Consider the following 20,941-nt stretch of genomic DNA (forward strand, 5'->3'; position numbering starts at 1 on the left):
TATGATAATTTGTGGTTTATTCTATGTTTATAAATTGGAATTATTTAATGGTTATAATAGAGAGCCATCTGTTATGAAGTAGACAAAATAAGCGGTAGATTTTTTTAATGTCAATTATGTCGAATTTGGCCTTCCGCCTTCTTTTACAGAATTTTATCCATACAAGTTATCTTCCATCTTTCTCTTAATGTTTTTTTCGAAAAATCAAAGAGAGAGATATGTATAGCATATGTTTGGTGAATATATTTAATTTTAATTGTAATTTTGAATGGCAGATCGTAAAATAAAAATTAATGTACTACTAAAGGTCGTCGATGACTAATATTAATCTGGATGACAGATTATATTCGGCATGTTTATTTATTTCATGTCGAATTCCAAAGTTTTGTTTGACTTTGAAATGCGACGCGATCATTGAACTTGATTTTCTGTTTCTTTTTCTAGGATCAAAAAATCTCACAAGTTTATAAAAATAAATATAAAGAAAGGCCTAATTATCATTGGTACAGTCGGTGTAACTAGTAAAAATTTTGACCCGGTTTTGAGTTTGCGTTATATTGTCTATTCTTTACCTATACGATGCCGTTAGTTTAGCCTAAAAAGATAGTTGTTTCTTGATAGCTGCGTCCGCCACTTTCAGTAGAGCTGGTAGAAAAATTGAAAAATATTGGATATTTTTTAAGTGCATTTTTTTTAAGACGAACGTTATTGATTCGGCCCAAAGGCTTGGCCCGGCTAATATACGGACTATACATGGTTTATAGGGATCTTACGTGTTTTCTATTGGTTCACTGAGTCATAAAAGACATAAGGACACATTTTTTTATTGGAATTTTCCAAATGACTGAACATTTACATACGCGTCTACAATTTTTGAGAAAAGGTCATCCGATTTTTAAAGTGATTTTACTATGAAATGAAAGCAACAACGATTTATAGGTGTGTACAGTGTTTTGTGAAATGTGTCGTTTTTTAAAACGCGAACTATGAAGTTATTAAAAAGAATCTGAAAAAAAGCTGCAAGTATTATCGATTTTTTTTTCAATATTTCCGAGTTGTTTTCGATGTGTTTATCAATAATACAATCGTATTTTATGGTGTAAACTCAAAAATTCAGTTTGTTTGGAAAACATAACCAAAAAAAATCGTGAAAATGTTACCTCAACAATATTGTTTGCGATGGAGATACCATCATTCCAATTTACAAACGATGTTTTCTCAACTTTTGGAACGTGAAGCATTCTGTGATGTTACTTTAGCTTGCGAAGGGAGAACAATAAAGGCTCACAAGATTGTTTTGTCAGCTTGTAGCACGTATTTTGAAACGATACTATCTCAGTACGAAGAAAAGGATCCAATACTTATCATGAAAGATGTAAAATATATAGATATTAAATGTTTAGTCGAATTCATGTACAAAGGAGAAATTAATGTTGAACATGTAAGTATATTTTTCAAGATTCTTTAGCAGGTGTCCGTGTCTATATCAATTCTATAGTAATAATAATAATAAAAGTATAAAAATAGATACCATTCACTAGTTAATAGTAAATTTAGTTCATGCAAACAATCCGATATATAAATTTACAAGGTCTTTATTGCATAATAAGTACAATTACAAACAAAGACTATACGAAATTTTTTATTATAAATTCAACGGGTCATTTTGATACTTTTATTTACGTTTCAATTCGTTTTTATTATAAATTTAGTTATTTAATTACAATAAAATCGTCGAATTTTGATTATAACCTCAAAATTTTCAACAAGACTTAAAAGTTAAAAATTTGTCAGTGTCATCTTGCCACGTTATTAAAAACAGCCGAAGAACTCAGGATAAAGGGTTTGGCGGAAGTTTCTTGGAGAGATGAAGAACAAACCAGTAATAACGACACTAGTTCGAATGGGGTACAAACAGCAATACCCCAAGTGCAAACAGTTATGCCGAATAGCCCGACTTCGTCCCTTAAACGAAAAAGAGGCCGTCCCCCCATCGACGATTACGACCAAACATTCACAACACCTAAAATCATGACAGTATCAGGTGGAACGACCAATCAAGACGACGCTTATTCCAATGATGCGATGTCGAGCAGCGAACATGACTTGAATATATGGGATGAGGATCAATCTGCGAACGAGGGAGCAGATAATACGGAAACGGAAGATCCCCCGGTAAAAATTAAAAAAGAGGTACGTCATTATTGACAAAATCGACGGATTTAAATCAATAACGTCGTTTTTTTTTTAGTCCAACGATGAAGATGAAGTAACAATCGACGATAGGAGCAATACTTCGTTTTCGGCAAACGAATCTAAAGAGAAATTGAACGTAGGATCGTTTAATAAATCTTCTACGTCGAATTCTAATGTTACTACATCCGGAAATCAATCGTTCCTTACACCAGCTCTGGAAAAAGAGTGGCCGGACGTTATTAAAATGAACGATTATTTGAATACAGGTAGGAGACAGCAGTTTTGGGAGGAACCGTTCACTAAAAGAGTAATGGACGCGATTAAAACGAAAAACTTGGAGATGAAAGTCGCCGCAGAACTATTAGGAGTGTCCTACGGTACTTTATACGGTCGGTACAGGGATTCGTATGGGTGTTTGAAACATCCTTACAGGTAAGTAATGATAAATAAATTATGGGGTTTGTTTGAGTTGAGTTATTGCAGGGTACGCGATTTTTGGACGGAGCAAGGCCCCACTGACGTTCTATTGAAATTGAAGCGTAAAGAAATTACGCTATTTAGAGCAGCGGAACAATTGAATGTTACGCCGCAAACTTTGTCGAATTATTTGATTTCTATGTCGCAAATGGACACCAGTGACGCTAATTCGAGCAGGCAATCGGTTGCTGGGGAATCTTATGATGATTCCGATGACGAAAACGATTCCGTTCTGCCGGATGTACCTTCGAATAATTCCAACGTTTTTAAAAATTTGGTAACGACCAGTAATCCTAGTGGTAAGTACCCTCTCTAGTACTACAGTAGATAGATTCGATCATTTCATCCCTTTAAAAATTACAAATTTCAATATTTCTTTTGTATATCTTTGAATTAAGAAAATTTCTTATACCCCTGGTAAGATACAATAAATTTTGAAGTCATTGACAGCGTCGAGAGTGAGGTTAAGTCGTATCTTATATAGCTGTCAATTAAGGGACATTAAGTAGGTAGAAAGTTAGGTTAAGTTATACGTTGCTGTCAAAATGAAACTTTAAAAATTGTCAATGTCAAATCTTAATTTGATAAAAACCGAAGTAGGCCGAAACGTCAATTTTTACATATCAAAATATATCTAAAGTAAAGACGAATCTTCACGAAAAAAGAAACTTTAGTTAAACTATTCAATTGTCAAACTTTAAAAAAAAAAAAGAAATTACAGGTATATTGCTCATAAATTTATTGATAGAAGACAAATAAAAAAGAAGAAAATCAATATTATTGTTCCACTTTTAATATATAGCTATCAAGGAAGAGTTTATTAAAAAAGAAGATAATGAGGTTAAATCATCTTACATCATTTGCAACTGCCAACGAGAAATTTTTAAAAAAAGAAGAGAATGAGGTTAAATCATCCAATTATTTCTAGTATATGCAGCTCTCAAAGAAAAACGACATATAAGAAGAAAGTGAGGTTAAATCATCTATCTATTTCTGTCAGCCGTCAACGAGGAAATTTTTAAAAAAGAAGAAAATTAGGTTAAATCTTCGATCTATTTCCACCACATACAAATGTTAACGAAAAACTTTAAAAAAAGAAGAAGTTGGGTTAAATAATCGATATATTTATATTATATGTACTATTTTAATATCGTAGCTGTCAACGTGAAAAAGAAGAAATTACAGATATATGACTGACAAACTTATGCACATAAGACATTTAAAAAAGAAGAAATTCGTATTCGTCTACTTATAATATAGAAGTAATTGAAAAAAGAAGAAAATTGGGTTAAATTCTTCTTCTATTTCTATAATATACAACTGGAAACGAAAAACTTTATAAAAAAGAAGAAAGTTGGGTTAAATTATTATTGATCTACTTTTAATATATGCAGCTGTGAACGAGAAATTTTTTTAAAAAAGAAGAAAATGAGGTTAAAAAATCTAATTATTTTAATCATGCTGCTGTGAACGAGAAATTTTTTAAAAAAAGAAGAAAATGAGGTTAAATCATCCAATTATTTTAATCATGCAGCTGTGGACGAGAAATTTTTTTAAAAAAGAAGAAAATGAGGTTAAATCATCCAATTATTTTAATCATGCAGCTGTGGACGAGAAATTTTTTTAAAAAAGAAGAAAATGAGGTTAAATCATACAATTATTTTAATCATGCAGCTGTGAACGAGAAATTTTTTTAAAAAAGAAGAAAAAGAGGTTAAATCATCCAATTATTTCAATCATGCAGCTGTGAACGAGAAATTTTTTAAAAAAAGAAGAAAATGAGGTTAAATCATCCAATTATTTTAATCATGCAGTTGTGAACGAGAAATTTTTTTAAAAAAGAAGAAAATGAGGTTAAATCATCCAATTATTTCCATCATATGCATCTGTCAACGTAAAACTTATTAAAAAAGAAGAAATGACCTTGATTCGAGAAAATGTGTAACGTCACTGGTTAAATTACCATTAAAAGTTAGGTTAGGTATATTTTGATGAATTCTTCTGTTTTTAACCTTGTAACTTGTAGCTGTCATTTTATTGGAAAGATAGAAATTTGGGTTAAGTATTGTTGTCTACAAGGAAGAACTGTAGATCTGAAAAACGTTTATTTCCTAAATCAAAATCGTCTCGTTTTTACCATCTCAACTTGATATAAAACCTCGTATATCCCATCCCCTTGATTATTCTAATTTATATCCTTAATCGAAAACAATTGTTACACCCCTGGTAGAAGAAAATGAAGTTTGACGTTGATGCATTCGTTGAAAGTTATTGGACTTGTCCTAACAAATATAGTACTTAATAACGCAATAAAAAAAGAAGAAATCATAGACAAATCATACATTTAAAGCTTAGGGTTTTATATTTATATCGTAGAAAAAAAGAAGAAGAAAATTTTCGAATCTCTTGTAAAGTTATTGTTCGAAATCGTTAATAGTTTGTTTTGGTGTACTTTTTCATAAGTTTTTTCTCTTTCGTAAATATATATGTGTTACCAGGTACGTCGTCATCATTGGCAAACTGTCCCGATATAACAATCGTTAAGAAAGAACGAAGCGAAGGAGGTAAAATCAACAATAACTCAGATCATTCCGAGAGCAACAGCGATCAAAGTAAATGAGAACAAGTCTCGTTTACTTATTATTATTGAAAAAAATAAAATTCCACTTATTAGTATTTTGTAAAGACCAAAGTAATTTTGTACTGTATTTAGTTGTTATATAAGTAGAGAGTTTTGTATACAAAACGACGAAATTTAAAAGAAAAATGTCGAAATCAAAATGGACGATTTCTAATGTTGAGTTACGTCGTTTTGAATCTTCAACTGAATACGATTAAAAAGAAATATAAAGTAGTGATATGGTGAAAATACCAAAATAATTTTTGTAAAGTAAAAAATTCGCGAAAGGGGGATCAACTATAACATTATTTTAATTATTTTACGAGATATCTAATATCGAATACGGTGGGATACAATCCCTTCAATTAAATTTTTAGGTTATTTTTGCTATTGTGATTATTTATATTTTTCAAAATTTTTATTTACCGTCCTTTTTTTTATCAAAATCCACCCGTCCACTTTGTTGATACCGTTATTTATTTATATATATATTTCTTTTATAAAAAATCAAATTTTCGATCGAAACATAGCAAGTGGCTTTTTTAATAAAATCCTTTAAGATTTGATTCATTCGGTGACTTTTTTAAACAAGATTTTTTGTAAAATTAATACGAGGGTTGGTCAATCAAATAAGATTTGATATCAAATATTTTTTGATATCTGTACAGTTCGTTCTGAAGGTTCTCTAATTCGTTTACCTTTTTTTTTTTAAAATAACTATTTTTGAGGTAATCGTAATTTTAATACTTTAAATTTTGAAAAACCCGGACTTTATTTTGCTTTTTTCTTTTTTGAGTATTACTTAATACTTAATAAGCTATTATATCATTTCGAGGTTAGTCAAGGTTGATTATACCGGGTGCGATCAGAAAATAATCGACTTTAACCTGATCCATCGACATCTGACACCTTATAGGGGATTTTGTGTGCCTAGAACGTAAATAAAATGTCGTAGCTTGTCAATATTTTTACAGGAGGCTTATAATTGGCGCGGTATGTATTGATTCACCCTCATAATTTTAATATTTTTACGAACCTGGATTTTATTTGTTTTCCTTTACTGTCCAACAGATTTTTATAGTTTAATATGTTGATCCCTTTTTGTGGTAACGTTTTTTTTTAAATAAAATAAAAAAGAAGTAGATTTACCCATTGGCAATGGTAGAGTAGAATTAGGAACATATCACTGGTCCTAGCCGGACAGTCTTCTGCACTGACTTTAATATTGCAGTCCTATTTATAGTGCTTTACATATAAATTCCGTATTAATCAAATTTTACATATTTTTTTGTCGTTTTTTTTTAAATATATGACAATAGCATGTTTGTTTCAACATTTGTCGGAGATTTTCGACGAAATTTGGATTATTTTCGATATCAAGTGACAAAATTGATGATCAAGTTGTGACGTTTGGTTTTTACGGGATGTTTCTGTAAGTAGATGATTAAGGGTGAAAGGGGGTAATCGAAAGTGAATGATAATGTTGTGAAAACAAAAAATAATTCATAGCAACTTTTTTTATATGATTTTTTCAAGTTTACGTGATTTTTTAGCCTCATTTATATATAAAAAAAAGTATATTAAGTCCAAATGGATGTATCTTATCTAAGATTCCGTTATTTATTGCTCAAATTATTATTTTTTAATTATTGTGAGGTATGGATTACAAATTTTTAGCCTCTTTTAATAATTTTGAGGCTTTTTGTTAATATTACTTCTCTAATATTTTTCATTTAACTTTATTTTTGGTCCATTGCAAGTTGTCTCGCTAGTTTTTTTACTGTAAATATTGATTATGAGGCTTTGGTTTGTGTACTTTTAGCCTCATTTAATAAATTTGAGGCTTTTTGTTAATATTGCGTCTTTAATATTTTATAAAATTCCCTAAAACTTTATTTTTGGTCCACTGCAACTTGTCTCGGTAGTTTTTTTGCTATAAATATTGATTTTGAGGCTAAGTTTATAAATTTTTAGCCTCATTTAATAACTTTGAGGCTTTTTGTTAATATTGCATCTCTAATATTTTTCATTAAACTTTATTTTTGTTACTTTGTAACTTTTCACGATGGTTTTTGGCTATAAATGGTGATTTTGAGGCTAAATTTGCAAATTTTTAGCCTCTTTTTTAATAATTTTGAGGCTTTTTCGTAATAATTCGTCTCTGATATTTTATAATAATCAATGAAACTTTATCTTGGGTTCATTGAACTTTGTCTCAACTTTTTTTGTTATAAATATTAATTGTGAGGCTTGGTTTGTAAATTTTTACCCTCAAATGATAATTTTGAGGTTATTTTTAGATAAATTTTATCTATAATATTTAAATATGCAATATTTTTGGTCATTTTTGAATTGTTCTAGTAATTTTTCATTTGAAACATTCATTTTAAATACTTTAAATTGTAGTTTGCAGTTTATTAGCCTCAATTAATAATTTTCAAGTTTTTTCAACAAAATTTATTCTATAATAGTTCGGTGAATATTTTCACTCTTATTTCAACAATTTTTACTAAAAACAATCAATTTTTGAATATTGTAACATAAATTTTACGAATTATTAGCCCCAATTAACAATTTCAAAGGTTTATCGACGAAATTCATTCAGTTATAGGTTGTTCGACATTAATTTTGGACTAGTTAGACACGTTTCGACTAGTAGGTCAACAATTTTTACTAAAAATAAACATTTTTGAATATTGTAACATAAATTTTACGAATTATTAGCCCCAATTAACAATTTCAAAGGTTTATCGACGAAATTCATTCAGTTATAGGTTGTTCGACATTAATTTTGGACTAGTTAGACACGTTTCGACTAGTAGGTCAACAATTTTTACTAAAAATAAACATTTTTGAATATTGTAACATAAATTTTACGAATTATTAGCCCCAATTAACAATTTCAAAGGTTTATCGACGAAATTCATTCAGTTATAGGTTGTTCGACATTAATTTTGGACTAGTTAGACACGTTTCGACTAGTAGGTCAACAATTTTTACTAAAAATAAACATTTTCGAATATTGTAACATAAATTTTACGAATTATTAGCCCCAATTAACAATTTCAAAGGTTTATAGACGAAATTCATTCAGTTATAGGTTGTTCGACATTAATTTTGGACTAGTTAGACACGTTTCGACTAGTATGTCAACAATTTTTACTAAAAATAAACATTTTCGAATATTGTAACATAAATTTTACGAATTATTAGCCCCAATTAACAATTTCAAAGGTTTATCGACGAAATTCATTCAGTTATAGGTTGTTCGACATTAATTTTGGACTAGTTAGACACGTTTCGACTAGTATGTCAACAATTTTTACTAAAAATAAACATTTTCGAATATTGTAACATAAATTTTACGAATTATTAGCCCCAATTAACAATTTCAAAGGTTTATCGTCGAAATTCATTCAGTTATAGGTTGTTCGACATTAATTTTGGACTAGTTAGACACGTTTCGACTAGTATGTCAACAATTTTTACTAAAAATAAACATTTTCGAATATTGTAACATAAATTTTACGAATTATTAGCCCCAATTAACAATTTCAAAGGTTTCTCGACGAAATTCATTCAGTTATAGGTTGTTCGACATTAATTTTGGACTAGTTAGACACGTTTCGACTAGTAGGTCAACAATTTTTACTAAAAATAAACATTTTTGAATATTGTAACATAAATTTTACGAATTATTAGCCCCAATTAACAATTTCAAAGGTTTATCGACGAAATTCATTCAGTTATAGGTTGTTCGACATTAATTTTGGACTAGTTAGACACGTTTCGACTAGTAGGTCAACAATTTTTACTAAAAATAAACATTTTTGAATATTGTAACATAAATTTTACGAATTATTAGCCCCAATTAACAATTTCAAAGGTTTATCGACGAAATTCATTCAGTTATAGGTTGTTCGACATTAATTTTGGACTAGTTAGACACGTTTCGACTAGTAGGTCAACAATTTTTACTAAAAATAAACATTTTTGAATATTGTAACATAAATTTTACGAATTATTAGCCCCAATTAACAATTTCAAAGGTTTATCGACGAAATTCATTCAGTTATAGGTTGTTCGACATTAATTTTGGACTAGTTAGACACGTTTCGACTAGTATGTCAACAATTTTTACTAAAAATAAACATTTTCGAATATTGTAACATAAATTTTACGAATTATTAGCCCCAATTAACAATTTCAAAGGTTTATAGACGAAATTCATTCAGTTATAGGTTGTTCGACATTAATTTTGGACTAGTTAGACACGTTTCGACTAGTATGTCAACAATTTTTACTAAAAATAAACATTTTCGAATATTGTAACATAAATTTTACGAATTATTAGCCCCAATTAACAATTTCAAAGGTTTCTCGACGAAATTCATTCAGTTATAGGTTGTTCGACATTAATTTTGGACTAGTTAGACACGTTTCGACTAGTAGGTCAACAATTTTTACTAAAAATAAACATTTTTGAATATTGTAACATAAATTTTACGAATTATTAGCCCCAATTAACAATTTCAAAGGTTTATCGACGAAATTCATTCAGTTATAGGTTGTTCGACATTAATTTTGGACTAGTTAGACACGTTTCGACTAGTAGGTCAACAATTTTTACTAAAAATAAACATTTTTGAATATTGTAACATAAATTTTACGAATTATTAGCCCCAATTAACAATTTCAAAGGTTTATCGACGAAATTCATTCAGTTATAGGTTGTTCGACATTAATTTTGGACTAGTTAGACACGTTTCGACTAGTAGGTCAACAATTTTTACTAAAAATAAACATTTTTGAATATTGTAACATAAATTTTACGAATTATTAGCCCCAATTAACAATTTCAAAGGTTTATCGACGAAATTCATTCAGTTATAGGTTGTTCGACATTAATTTTGGACTAGTTAGACACGTTTCGACTAGTAGGTCAACAATTTTTACTAAAAATAAACATTTTCGAATATTGTAACATAAATTTTACGAATTATTAGCCCCAATTAACAATTTCAAAGGTTTATAGACGAAATTCATTCAGTTATAGGTTGTTCGACATTAATTTTGGACTAGTTAGACACGTTTCGACTAGTATGTCAACAATTTTTACTAAAAATAAACATTTTCGAATATTGTAACATAAATTTTACGAATTATTAGCCCCAATTAACAATTTCAAAGGTTTATAGACGAAATTCATTCAGTTATAGGTTGTTCGACATTAATTTTGGACTAGTTAGACACGTTTCGACTAGTAGGTCAACAATTTTTACTAAAAATAAACATTTTCGAATATTGTAACATAAATTTTACGAATTATTAGCCCCAATTAACAATTTCAAAGGTTTATAGACGAAATTCATTCAGTTATAGGTTGTTCGACATTAATTTTGGACTAGTTAGACACGTTTCGACTAGTATGTCAACAATTTTTACTAAAAATAAACATTTTCGAATATTGTAACATAAATTTTACGAATTATTAGCCCCAATTAACAATTTCAAAGGTTTATCGACGAAATTCATTCAGTTATAGATTATTTAACAGTATATTCATTCAAACCTGACATAAATTGACTTTTATTTAAAAAATTTCAAGTCATAAATATTATTTTGAATACTTTGAGGTTAAGTTTTGCGAATTTTTAGTCTCTTTCGAATAATTTTACTAAAATACCCCCGCTAATATTCCATTTTAAGTTACTTCAGTGTATTTCAAAATATTTTCAACTTTCGCAGTTCGAATCGAAGACTTATATATATATAAAAAAAAAAAATTTATCATCCACTTACGATTACCAATTTATTTTTTTATAATTATTTTAAACAGAAATCACCCTCTATATAATAACACAATCTATTTGCTCCACTCTCAGTATTTGTAATATGTGTGTATTATCGTTATGGGTATTTTTATCCCATATACCCATAGAAAGTGTCTGGAAAAAAAAAACGATCCCCCCTCCCTTATTTTTTGTTCCACGTACGTCGAATTTATTTGTATTTTTTTAACGAAAAATAAAATAGGTTAATCGATTCCAAGTGAGGCGAAAATTACCATCACACCGTATAAATATATACCCAGTGATCGAATATTTAGTTGTATCGAAGCTAGTTGGAATGCAGGTGGATTCGACGGGGTTATTTTGAAAATCGTTTTTTGCAGACAGGTCCTTTCGGTAGAATAATGATTTTTTTTTTAAAATATAAGTATATTATTTATGTATACCTTAATATTAAAGAAAAAAAAAAAAGAAAAATGTAGGTTATAGGTACGGACTTTGTCATATATTTGTATTAAAGTTTGACAAAAATGCTTTCCTATTATACAATTTATATTTATACAGTTTATTATTTGTATTTTATCTTTTAAAAAGAAAAAAAAATGAGTTTTATGGTACAATTATAGTCGGTTCATCGAAATCCGTCGATTTTTGTTAATTTTTAGAATATGGATGCGTTATTTTTTTTAAAAATATCTTTTATTCGGTATATTTTTAACGAGATTTATCAATTTTTTTAAGTAAAATCCAGTTTACGGCTCCTTTTACCCCTATTTGAGGTGTTAATGAGAGTTTTTTGTCATATGAATGACATTAACACCTAATCTGTCATTTTGATTCCGATAGTTTCTTCCTATGTCCTTTTTTTTTTAAAGAATAAACTTGATCCTTATCCTTTTCAATGGATTCAACGAATTCTATCCCTTTTTGAGATGTTAATCACCCTTTTTTGTCATATAGATGACATTAACACCTACCAATATCAAGCTATCAGTCATTTTAGGCCCGTTGGTCTCTTTTTATTTCAATTTTATCAAGAAATTCTAATTTTTATCGTTTTCAATGAATTCACCGAATTTCTACTACTCTTTGAGGTGTTAATGAGTGTTTTTGGTCATATTAATGACATTAACACTATACAAAATTAAATTGTCAAGCATTTTGAGTCTGCCGATGGATCCAGTATGTCAAAAAAACTAATTTTTGTTCTTTTCTATAAATTCAAAGCATTTCTATCCATTTTTGAGGTGTTAATGAGTGTTTTTTGCTATTTAGGTGACATTAACACCTACCAATATCAAGCTATCAGTCATTTTAAGTCTGTTGGTCTCTTTTTATTTCAATTTTATAAAGAAATTCCAATTTTTATCGTTTTCAATGAATTCACCGAATTTCTACTACTCTTTGAGGTGTTAATGAGTGTTTTTGGTCATATTAATGACATTAACACTATACAAAAATTAAACTGTCAAGCATTTTGAGTCTGCCGATGGATCCAGTATGTCAAAAAAACTAATTTTCGTTCTTTTCTATAAATTCAAAGCATTTCTATCCATTTTTGAGGTGTTAATGAGTGTTTTTTGCTATTTAGGTGACATTAACACCTACCAATATCAAGCTATCAGTCATTTTAAGTCTGTTGGTCTCTTCTCATTTCAATTTTATAAAGAAATTCCAATTTTTATCGTTTTCAATGAATTCACCGAATTTCTACTACTCTTTGAGGTGTTAATGAGTGTTTTTGGTCATATTAATGACATTAACACTATACAAAAATTAAACTGTCAAGCATTTTGAGTCTGCCGATGGATCCAGTATGTCAAAAAAACTAATTTTCGTTCTTTTCTATAAATTCAAAGCATTTCTATCCATTTTTGAGGTGTTAATGAGTGTTTTTTGCTATTTAGGTGACATTAACACCTACCAATATCAAACTATCAATCATTTTAGGCCTGTTGGTCTCTTTTTATTTCAATTTTATAAAGAAATTCCAATTTTTATCGTTTTCAATGGATTCACCGAATTTCTACTACTCTTTGGGGTGTTAATGAGTGTTTTTGGTCATATTAATGACATTAACACTATACAAAATTAAATTGTCAAGCATTTTGAGTCTGCCGATGGATCCAGTATGTCAAAAAAACTAATTTTTGTTCTTTTCTATAAATTCAAAGCATTTCTATCCATTTTTGAGGTGTTAATGAGTGTTTTTTGCTATTTAGGTGACATTAACACCTACCAATATCAAACTATCAGTCATTTTAGGCCCGTTGGTCTCTTTTTATTTCAATTTTATCAAGAAATTCTAATTTTTATCGTTTTCAATGAATTCACCGAATTTCTACTACTCTTTGAGGTGTTAATGAGTGTTTTTGGTCATATTAATGACATTAACACTATACAAAAATTAAACTGTCAAGCATTTTGAGTCTGCCGATGGATCCAGTATGTCAAAAAAACTAATTTTTGTTCTTTTCTATAAATTCAAAGCATTTCTATCCATTTTTGAGGTGTTAATGAGTGTTTTTTGCTATTTATGTGACATTAACACCTACCAATATCAAACTATCAGTCATTTTAGGCCTGTTGGTCTCTTTTTATTTCAATTTTATAAAGAAATTCCAATTTTTATCGTTTTCAATGGATTCACCGAATTTCTACTACTCTTTGGGGTGTTAATGAGTGTTTTTGGTCATATTAATGACATTAACACTATACAAAATTAAATTGTCAAGCATTTTGAGTCTGCCGATGGATCCAGTATGTCAAAAAAACTAATTTTTGTTCTTTTCTATAAATTCAAAGCATTTCTATCCATTTTTGAGGTGTTAATGAGTGTTTTTTGCTATTTAGGTGACATTAACACCTACCAATATCAAACTATCAGTCATTTTAGGCCCGTTGGTCTCTTTTTATTTCAATTTTATAAAGAAATTCCAATTTTTATCGTTTTCAATGAATTCACCGAATTTCTACTACTCTTTGAGGTGTTAATGAGTGTTTTTGGTCATATTAATGACATTAACACCTAATAGAATCAAACTATGATCGATTTTTGATTTTCTAGTCTCTTCTTCCTTTCAATTTGTTTATTTTCCAGGAATTCGTGAATATTCTATCCCTTTTTGAGGTGTTAATAAATGTTTTGTGTCATATAGATGACATTAACACCTAACAGAATCAAACTATCAGTTATTTCGAGTCTGCTAGTGCTTTCCAGCTTATATTTCTTCAAGGAATCTCAATTTTCATCCTTTTCCATCAACTCGAGGTGTTAATGACCCTTTTTTTTCATATAAATGACATTAACACCTAATGGTATCGAACTATTAGTCATTTGGAGTCTGCTGGTACTTTCCAGGCTAATATCTGGTCAAGAAATCCTCATTATTACACTTTCCAATGAATTCAAACAATTTCTATCCCTTCTTGAGGTGTTAATGAACGTTTTTTGTCATATAAATACCATTAACACCATACAAAACAGACAATGGGAATTATTTTGCGTCCTTTATCTTCTTCTTGTTCTTGCTATGGTATTTCTTCTATAAAAACGTAGAATTTGCATCATCGGATTAGGTGTTAATGTCAATTACGTGTTTATGAAATAAAAAAAATACCACACTTACCTTTTGTTGATTTTTGTAGAGCCTTTGACACTCATATTTTAAATACTGTCCGGAAACAAATACAAACGACCCCAAATTCTTTAATATGTATATAAATTCAGTATTAACGACTATTTCGATTGTACTATAAATTTGTAATTAACTAAATCTTCTTCCTCTTATCGCAATCGTTGATCAAGTAACGCGTCGAACGTGTTGTTTATTTCAGTATTAATTTTCCCGAATTTTTCTTAATCGGGAAAATGAAATTATCCAATAACATATTTTTATTTTCGATTTAAAATCAAACGCCCAGTGAAACCCTGTGATTTTTTTTATCAAGTTTTCGAGGAATAAGGTTTGGAATAATCGTTTTGTGGAAATAATACGCTGTTCGTTGTTCCATTTAAGCTCCAAGCTTTCTTAAAGAAAAATTACTCAATTTTATTGGAGTAGTTCAAATGTACCAATTCTCATATATGTGTATCGCCGGTTGCAATTGAGTAGTTCAAATGTACCAATTTTTTTTATATACCCCATATATTGGTATCGCTAGTGCAATACAGTAGTTCAAATGTACCAAATTAATTTTTTTTTTACAGTTCTGTTTTCTGTAACAAAAACATATAAAAGCGTCTGAAAAATAAGAATAATTATACGGAAGGTCTCTTATCAATGTCATTTTTTATCGAAAAAATCCTGTTGTGACATAGACAAAACGAAGTAGTTCAAATGTACCAAAGTTTGATATCAAATTTGGAGTAATTTGATTGATATCGGCCGATTTATTGAAGTAGTTCTAATGCATCAAATAATTTTCGAATTTTTCGTCGCCCAAACAGTACAAATGACATTTTTTTTTGTGAAAATGCCTTTTTGCTTCAACAAATAGAGCAAAGATTCTCTTTATTGATCTGTATCGTTGAATGCTTCAATGTTTTTGCAAAAATGCTGTTCAACGTCAAGAGAAACTTTTAAACAAAACGAAGTAGTTCAAATGTACCAATTCTCATGTACCTCATATATTTGTATCGCCGGTTGCAACTGAGTAGTTCAAATGTACCAATTTTTTTTATACCCCATATATTGGTATCGCTAGTGCAATACAGTAGTTCAAATGTACCAATTTTTTTACAGTTCTGTTTTGAATAACAAAAACATATAAAAGGGTCTGAAATTTTGGAGTAATTTGATTGATATCGGCCGATTTATTGAAGTAGTTCTAATGTATCAAATAACTTTCGAATTTTTCTTCGCCCAAACAGTACAAATGACATTTTTTTTGTGAAAATGCCTTTTTGCTTCAACAAATAGAGCAAAGATTCAATTTTACTGCAAAAATGCTGTTCAACAAGAGAACCTTTTAAACAAAACGAAGTAGTTCGAATGTACCAATGTTTGGTTACATTATCAGAAATTACTGAGTATTTTGATTGATATCGGGAGATTCATTGAAGTAGTTCAATTGTATTAACCAGAAAAATTATCTCCATAGTTTCATTTTCGAATATTTCTTCGCCCAAACAGTATGAATGGACTATAACAATATTTTTGAATTTTTTTTTTGTAAAAATATCTTTCTGTTTCAACAAAATCACACGGATTTATCTTTAATGACCTGTATCGTTAGGAAAACTCCCAAATAAAATAAAGTAGTTCAAATGTACTACTACTTTGTCTTGATTTTAGGCCTTTTTTAACCGAAATTTCTTTTAGAAATAGACATACTCTAAAAAGTAAAAAATTGAATAAAATAATTAGATTTTTGAGTAATTTTATTAGCATCGCCAAATTCATTAAAGTAGTTCAAATGCACCAACACGAATAATTCACTTCAAACTTTGATCCACATTTTTTTTGTAAAGTAGTTCGAATGTATCAATTTTTGTAACCAGATTGGTATCGCCGGATTTATTGAATTAGTTCAAATGTACCAAATTGTTCGGCATCAACAGAAACTCCTGGCCGACATAAAGTAGTTCAAATGTACCAAAGTATTGATATCAAATTTAGAGTTATTCGATTGGTATCGTCAGATTTCTTGAAGTAGTTCAAATATAACGACGACAATAATTCTCTTCAAACTTCATTTTTCCCTCAAACTATGATATTTTTCAATTATTTCTGTACCAACGAAAACAAATAATAATTCTCCTCGATATCTCGTTGAAAGCTTCAATTTTATTGCAATAATACCGCTCAGCATTAACACAAACTCTTGGACAGTATAAATTAGTTCAAATGTACCGAATTTCTGTCCAGCATCACTGGAAACTCCTAGGCACAACGTAAAGTAGTTCAAACGTACCGATATCGAATTTACAGTTATTTAATTGGTATCGTTAGATTTATTAAAGTAGTTCAAATGTACCAACACTCATTTTACGAACAGCGTATTCGATTTCACGAATTCATATTTATCGATCTGGTTTAACCGTAATAATATATTTGATTTAAGAAATGATTTATGTTGCAGGCAATTTCGCAATTTTTTTTATTGCGAAAACGCCCGGCGACATACCTCATTATACGTTTGACGTTTCCAAATTTTTATGTAGATTTTTTATTTATTAAAATTTTTTATAAAAACAGAAGCTTTCATTTCACCACTAATTAATAACACGGTTTTTCGTTTTAACAGTTTCCGGTAGTTCAAATGCAACAGAAGACAATACCGAAGCACAGACAACACAACGATTTTTTTTTTCTCATCAATTAGCCGATTTTATGTTCCTCATTTGTCTCACAGCGGCCACCAATCTAGCAGAACAACCGCTACTTTGAGCCTGATACTGCTCCACAGGTATCTTCAATAAAATCGATAACTGCTGTAGATTATCCGATAAGGACAAACCTAATTCCTCGAATATATTCTGAAGATAACCTAAAAACAAATATCGTTTATATCTTCAATTACCTCATTATAAAAACTCACTTATATCGTGGGCCAACTGTCTACTAGCCCCAGGACTCAACTCGCATATCGAAAGGATCTTATCAATAAAATACTGGCAAGTACCGTCCGCTATTATAGTTAAAAAGACTTGTGCCAAAGTCCTTTCACCTTCGAGAGCGTTGTTGTATTCCTGATCGGCGGATTTCAGAGCGCACGACAAAAACGGGTTATCCTTGAATAGAAACGGTTCCAGATGCTGCGGCAGGATCAATAAATACTGACCTATCTGAAAAATAGTTAAAACTAACCTGGATATTTTCAACGAAATGTTGATTTGACTTACTTGCGTTATGTATTCTTGTGGTACGAAGCTGTAATCCGGTAAATCGTTCATGGTACTTCCCTCGAATTGGTTCCAAGTATTTGGCGCTTGCACGACGTCCAAATGGACGGAAATCGGGGCGAAAACAACTTGGTAAGTCGTGTGGTGTATGTCTCCGGATAATCGAACGAATTCTGATGTAACTGAATCCAATAACGATAATCTTGTACCTTCGGTAACGCATTTCACTAGTGAATCGAATTCTTTTAGATCTGATTCGTTTAGTAACAAAATTTTGAAATTGACGGTTTCCTTTTGATTTAAATCTAGTATTTGGTTCGTTAGATCTTTTTCGAATTGTTGCAATTTAGATATTACTTCACCTGTGTTTTGGAGAAGGGAAAAACACAGTTGGAATATCATCCAATCTTCTTCGGATCTAAAATTGGAATACAAAACCACGAGATTCATCAAAGTAGTTCAAATGTACCGATTTCCTTGAATAAACTCATTGATAATATTATATTCAGTAGTTTGGATGTATCACTAGGAAAAATTATTTCCAAATATTCATTTAAAAATGCCTTTTTGAATTCCTCTAATATTAAAATTAGATGCAATAAAGTAGTTCAAATAAGATTATTTTTGATATCAATAGAGAATTTATTGCTTGGTAAAGCTACATTTATAAAAAGTAGTTCAAATATACCAATAGGTAATATTCACATCTTTTCATTTGCCACAACTTTTCCCTCGAGCAGTACAAACGAACAATGTCACTGGTATTCTTAAGTATTTTTTTCTGAATCAACCAAATTTTTAGTTATTAAAATTTTATTCAATAAAGTAGGTCAAATGTACCTATTTTTCATATAAATAGTGAATATTTTGAATAACCAAACTGAAAATGCTCGATTTATTAAAGTAGTTCAAATGTACCAATATTTTACTCCCCAAATCACTTATGTTGAGGCATTTTTAAATACCAAAACATTGTTACAGATAAAATAAAAATGCTTACCGCTTATTTCTATCGATCTGCCTAAGAGCCACTCTATAAAAATCAGCATATCCCAATAAAAACGCCCTTAAAGCCACCAACAGTCCGCAATAACCACAATTTTCGGTAATTTCTTTACATCTCCTCTTTGCTTCGCTACAATAATCGATAACAGAAGGTATACTGAGCCCCAAAGACTGAATAGTATCAGGAAGTTCTTCTTTCATACAATTCAATGTTGGGAGATATTTTAATAAATTAGCTTGTTCATAAGAACCGTACTTATTCACGTAGGGTATTAAATGAGAGAAAATCGATTTTCTAAGAGCCAGCAATTCGTCAGGATGGGGTTTTACTATAAAAAAATTGAAATCAGAACAAACGAATTTATTTAATCAATCTTCATACCTACCTTGTGCAGTTTGGGCAATAATACTCATCAAATTCTCATTAAATTGTACAGTTGATTGTTTAATTTCCCCTAACAACCCCAATTTATCGGCAACTGATATTTGTTTCAACGTAGTATCAATGCATTCATTTAGAGTTGGGTTTAAAGATTTTAAAACGTCCGTGTAAATATCTATCAAGTTTTGCACAGCAGATAATCCTGTGAATACTTGATTGAACCAACGATACTGCGTGTGCCAATTTGATAATAAATGATTGAAATAATTGTGAATTAACTGAATAGTTGATTCGTCTTGTTCAATTTCTAATTGGTTCGACCAATTTTGTAATAAAAGATCTTTTTGACATTTTTTATAGTATTTTAAAAGTTGAGGTAGTCGGTCTATTGAAGAAAATATTTGTACGAACATTTGAGACTGTTCTAAAATTATTATTAATATTAATTTTTTTTATTTATCAAATTATGATACTTACCTGTGTTGTGTATAGTGAAAGCTTGTACAATAGCCGGACTTGATATAGCTTCTAAACGATTTTTCAGTTCTTCTAACTGGAGACGTCTATTTTCATAATCTTCCAAGTTGATTAGGAGTTTTAAAGAATTCTGCATTCCTAAAATTTTGTTTGATATATTTTCAATGTTTTTAGAATCAAAAACTTCCTCTAAATCGTTAACAAGGATGGTCCAATTGTCGCTTTCGTGTAACCCTTGTTTAGCTAAAATCAATTTATTTTGCATCGAATCAAGTTTTTCTATATTCGAAATAGATTGACCTGTATCGTGTTCTATTTTCTCGATTTCAGCTCTTACGGTTGCCATTTTTTCTTTTAATAACACCGCTTCTTGTTGGAGGCTTTTAACGTCTCTTAATATTTTCGGTAAAGACGCCAGAACTTGCTGACTTGTATCTTCTAAAGCGTTATTTACTTGTTGAACATATAATTGAAGTTTCATTACCAAAGACATCGTATAGTTACTCTAAAAAATTAATTTATTAATTCAAAGTAAATAAATTTGTTTTAAATTACGTCTTGCGCTTTCTCGGAATGCTTGAGAATTTCGTTAACCCATTCTTTCGTATCAAAGTCGTCATTGGAAAACGCACTAATATCCTAAAAAAAAAATGTAATTATGTTTTTGGCTATTAAATTATATTTCATTAACGTACCATGTATAATAGATTGAATTTTTAGTAAGAATAATATTAAATAAATAATAAATTTAGGGAAGTAAGGTTAAGTTTATTTTGACAGGTGGCAAAAATAATCGATTCTTTTTTAATCAATAATCGAATTTTTAACGAATAGGTTTGTTCGTTTTATTATGAGGATCGATCGGTATTGTTTCTTAGTGTGTTGAAAATAAACGTTAAAATCGATAAAATGGGCTCTTAATAAAAAACATTTTATTGAGAATCATTGATATTAAGAATTTTGAACGGTAATTTTAAAACCGTGTAAGATTAGAACCGCGAACAAAACTACTACTGCTACTACAAATGTCATTTTGAATCGAAGTAATCGATTTATTTAACAAATATCTTTGTTAGTTTCTTTATAAAAATCGATTCTCTTTTAATATATGTTCAAATCGATGGAGTGGGATGTTAATAAAAAAC

General features: G+C 29.5%; 2 protein-coding genes across 7 annotated transcripts; one reads left to right on the plus strand and one right to left on the minus strand.

Moving 5' to 3' along the window:
- Window positions 1–378: 378 nt before the first annotated feature.
- LOC130448062 (protein tramtrack, alpha isoform-like) lies at window positions 379–17,282 on the plus strand. 5 transcript variants are annotated; one of them, XR_008910296.1, is made up of 6 exons: window positions 379–1,441; window positions 1,795–2,193; window positions 2,252–2,628; window positions 2,680–2,972; window positions 5,172–13,279; window positions 13,442–17,282. XR_008910296.1 is itself a non-coding variant. In XM_056785239.1 (5 exons), the coding sequence occupies exons 1-5, from the start codon at window positions 1,154–1,156 to the stop codon at window positions 5,291–5,293; spliced, it is 1,479 nt and encodes a 492-aa protein (XP_056641217.1). In that variant the 5' UTR covers window positions 379–1,153; the 3' UTR covers window positions 5,294–17,282. The 5 variants fall into 5 exon arrangements, 1 of the variants encoding a protein (XP_056641217.1); XR_008910298.1 differs by having other exon boundaries at window positions 5,172–12,648; window positions 12,811–17,282; XR_008910299.1 differs by having other exon boundaries at window positions 5,172–12,494; window positions 12,649–17,282.
- LOC130448043 (conserved oligomeric Golgi complex subunit 7) lies at window positions 11,681–20,602 on the minus strand. Of its 2 annotated transcripts, XM_056785203.1 has the most exons (8): window positions 20,492–20,602; window positions 20,352–20,435; window positions 19,797–20,301; window positions 19,324–19,743; window positions 18,933–19,266; window positions 17,933–18,350; window positions 17,629–17,875; window positions 11,681–17,577 (listed from the first exon to the last, which is right to left on the minus strand). In XM_056785203.1, exons 1-8 carry the CDS (start codon window positions 20,492–20,494, stop codon window positions 17,405–17,407), a joined length of 2,184 nt encoding a protein of 727 aa, XP_056641181.1. In that variant the 5' UTR covers window positions 20,495–20,602; the 3' UTR covers window positions 11,681–17,404. The 2 variants fall into 2 exon arrangements, with proteins under 2 accessions (XP_056641181.1, XP_056641190.1); XM_056785212.1 differs by lacking the exon at window positions 11,681–17,577 and having other exon boundaries at window positions 17,719–17,871.
- Window positions 20,603–20,941: the final 339 nt, after the last annotated feature.

The sequence above is a fragment of the Diorhabda sublineata genome, chromosome 1 (assembly GCF_026230105.1).
Source record: "Diorhabda sublineata isolate icDioSubl1.1 chromosome 1, icDioSubl1.1, whole genome shotgun sequence".
NCBI lineage: Eukaryota > Metazoa > Arthropoda > Insecta > Coleoptera > Chrysomelidae > Diorhabda > Diorhabda sublineata.

Excerpts from the sequence above, each read along its gene's own strand:
- LOC130448062 (XM_056785239.1), top strand. The coding sequence starts at position 1,154 with ATGTTACCTCAACAATATTGTTTGCGATGGAGATACCATCATTCCAAT. Across the intron at positions 1,442-1,794 it reads GAGAAATTAATGTTGAACAT|TGTCATCTTGCCACGTTATT; the intron begins GTAAGTATATTT and ends AAAATTTGTCAG. Across the intron at positions 2,194-2,251 it reads CGGTAAAAATTAAAAAAGAG|TCCAACGATGAAGATGAAGT; the intron begins GTACGTCATTAT and ends TTTTTTTTTTAG.
- LOC130448043 (XM_056785203.1), bottom strand. Across the intron at positions 19,744-19,796 it reads TTTCACTATACACAACACAG|AACAGTCTCAAATGTTCGTA; the intron begins GTAAGTATCATA and ends TAATAATTTTAG. Across the intron at positions 19,267-19,323 it reads TATTGCCCAAACTGCACAAG|TAAAACCCCATCCTGACGAA; the intron begins GTAGGTATGAAG and ends ATTTTTTTATAG.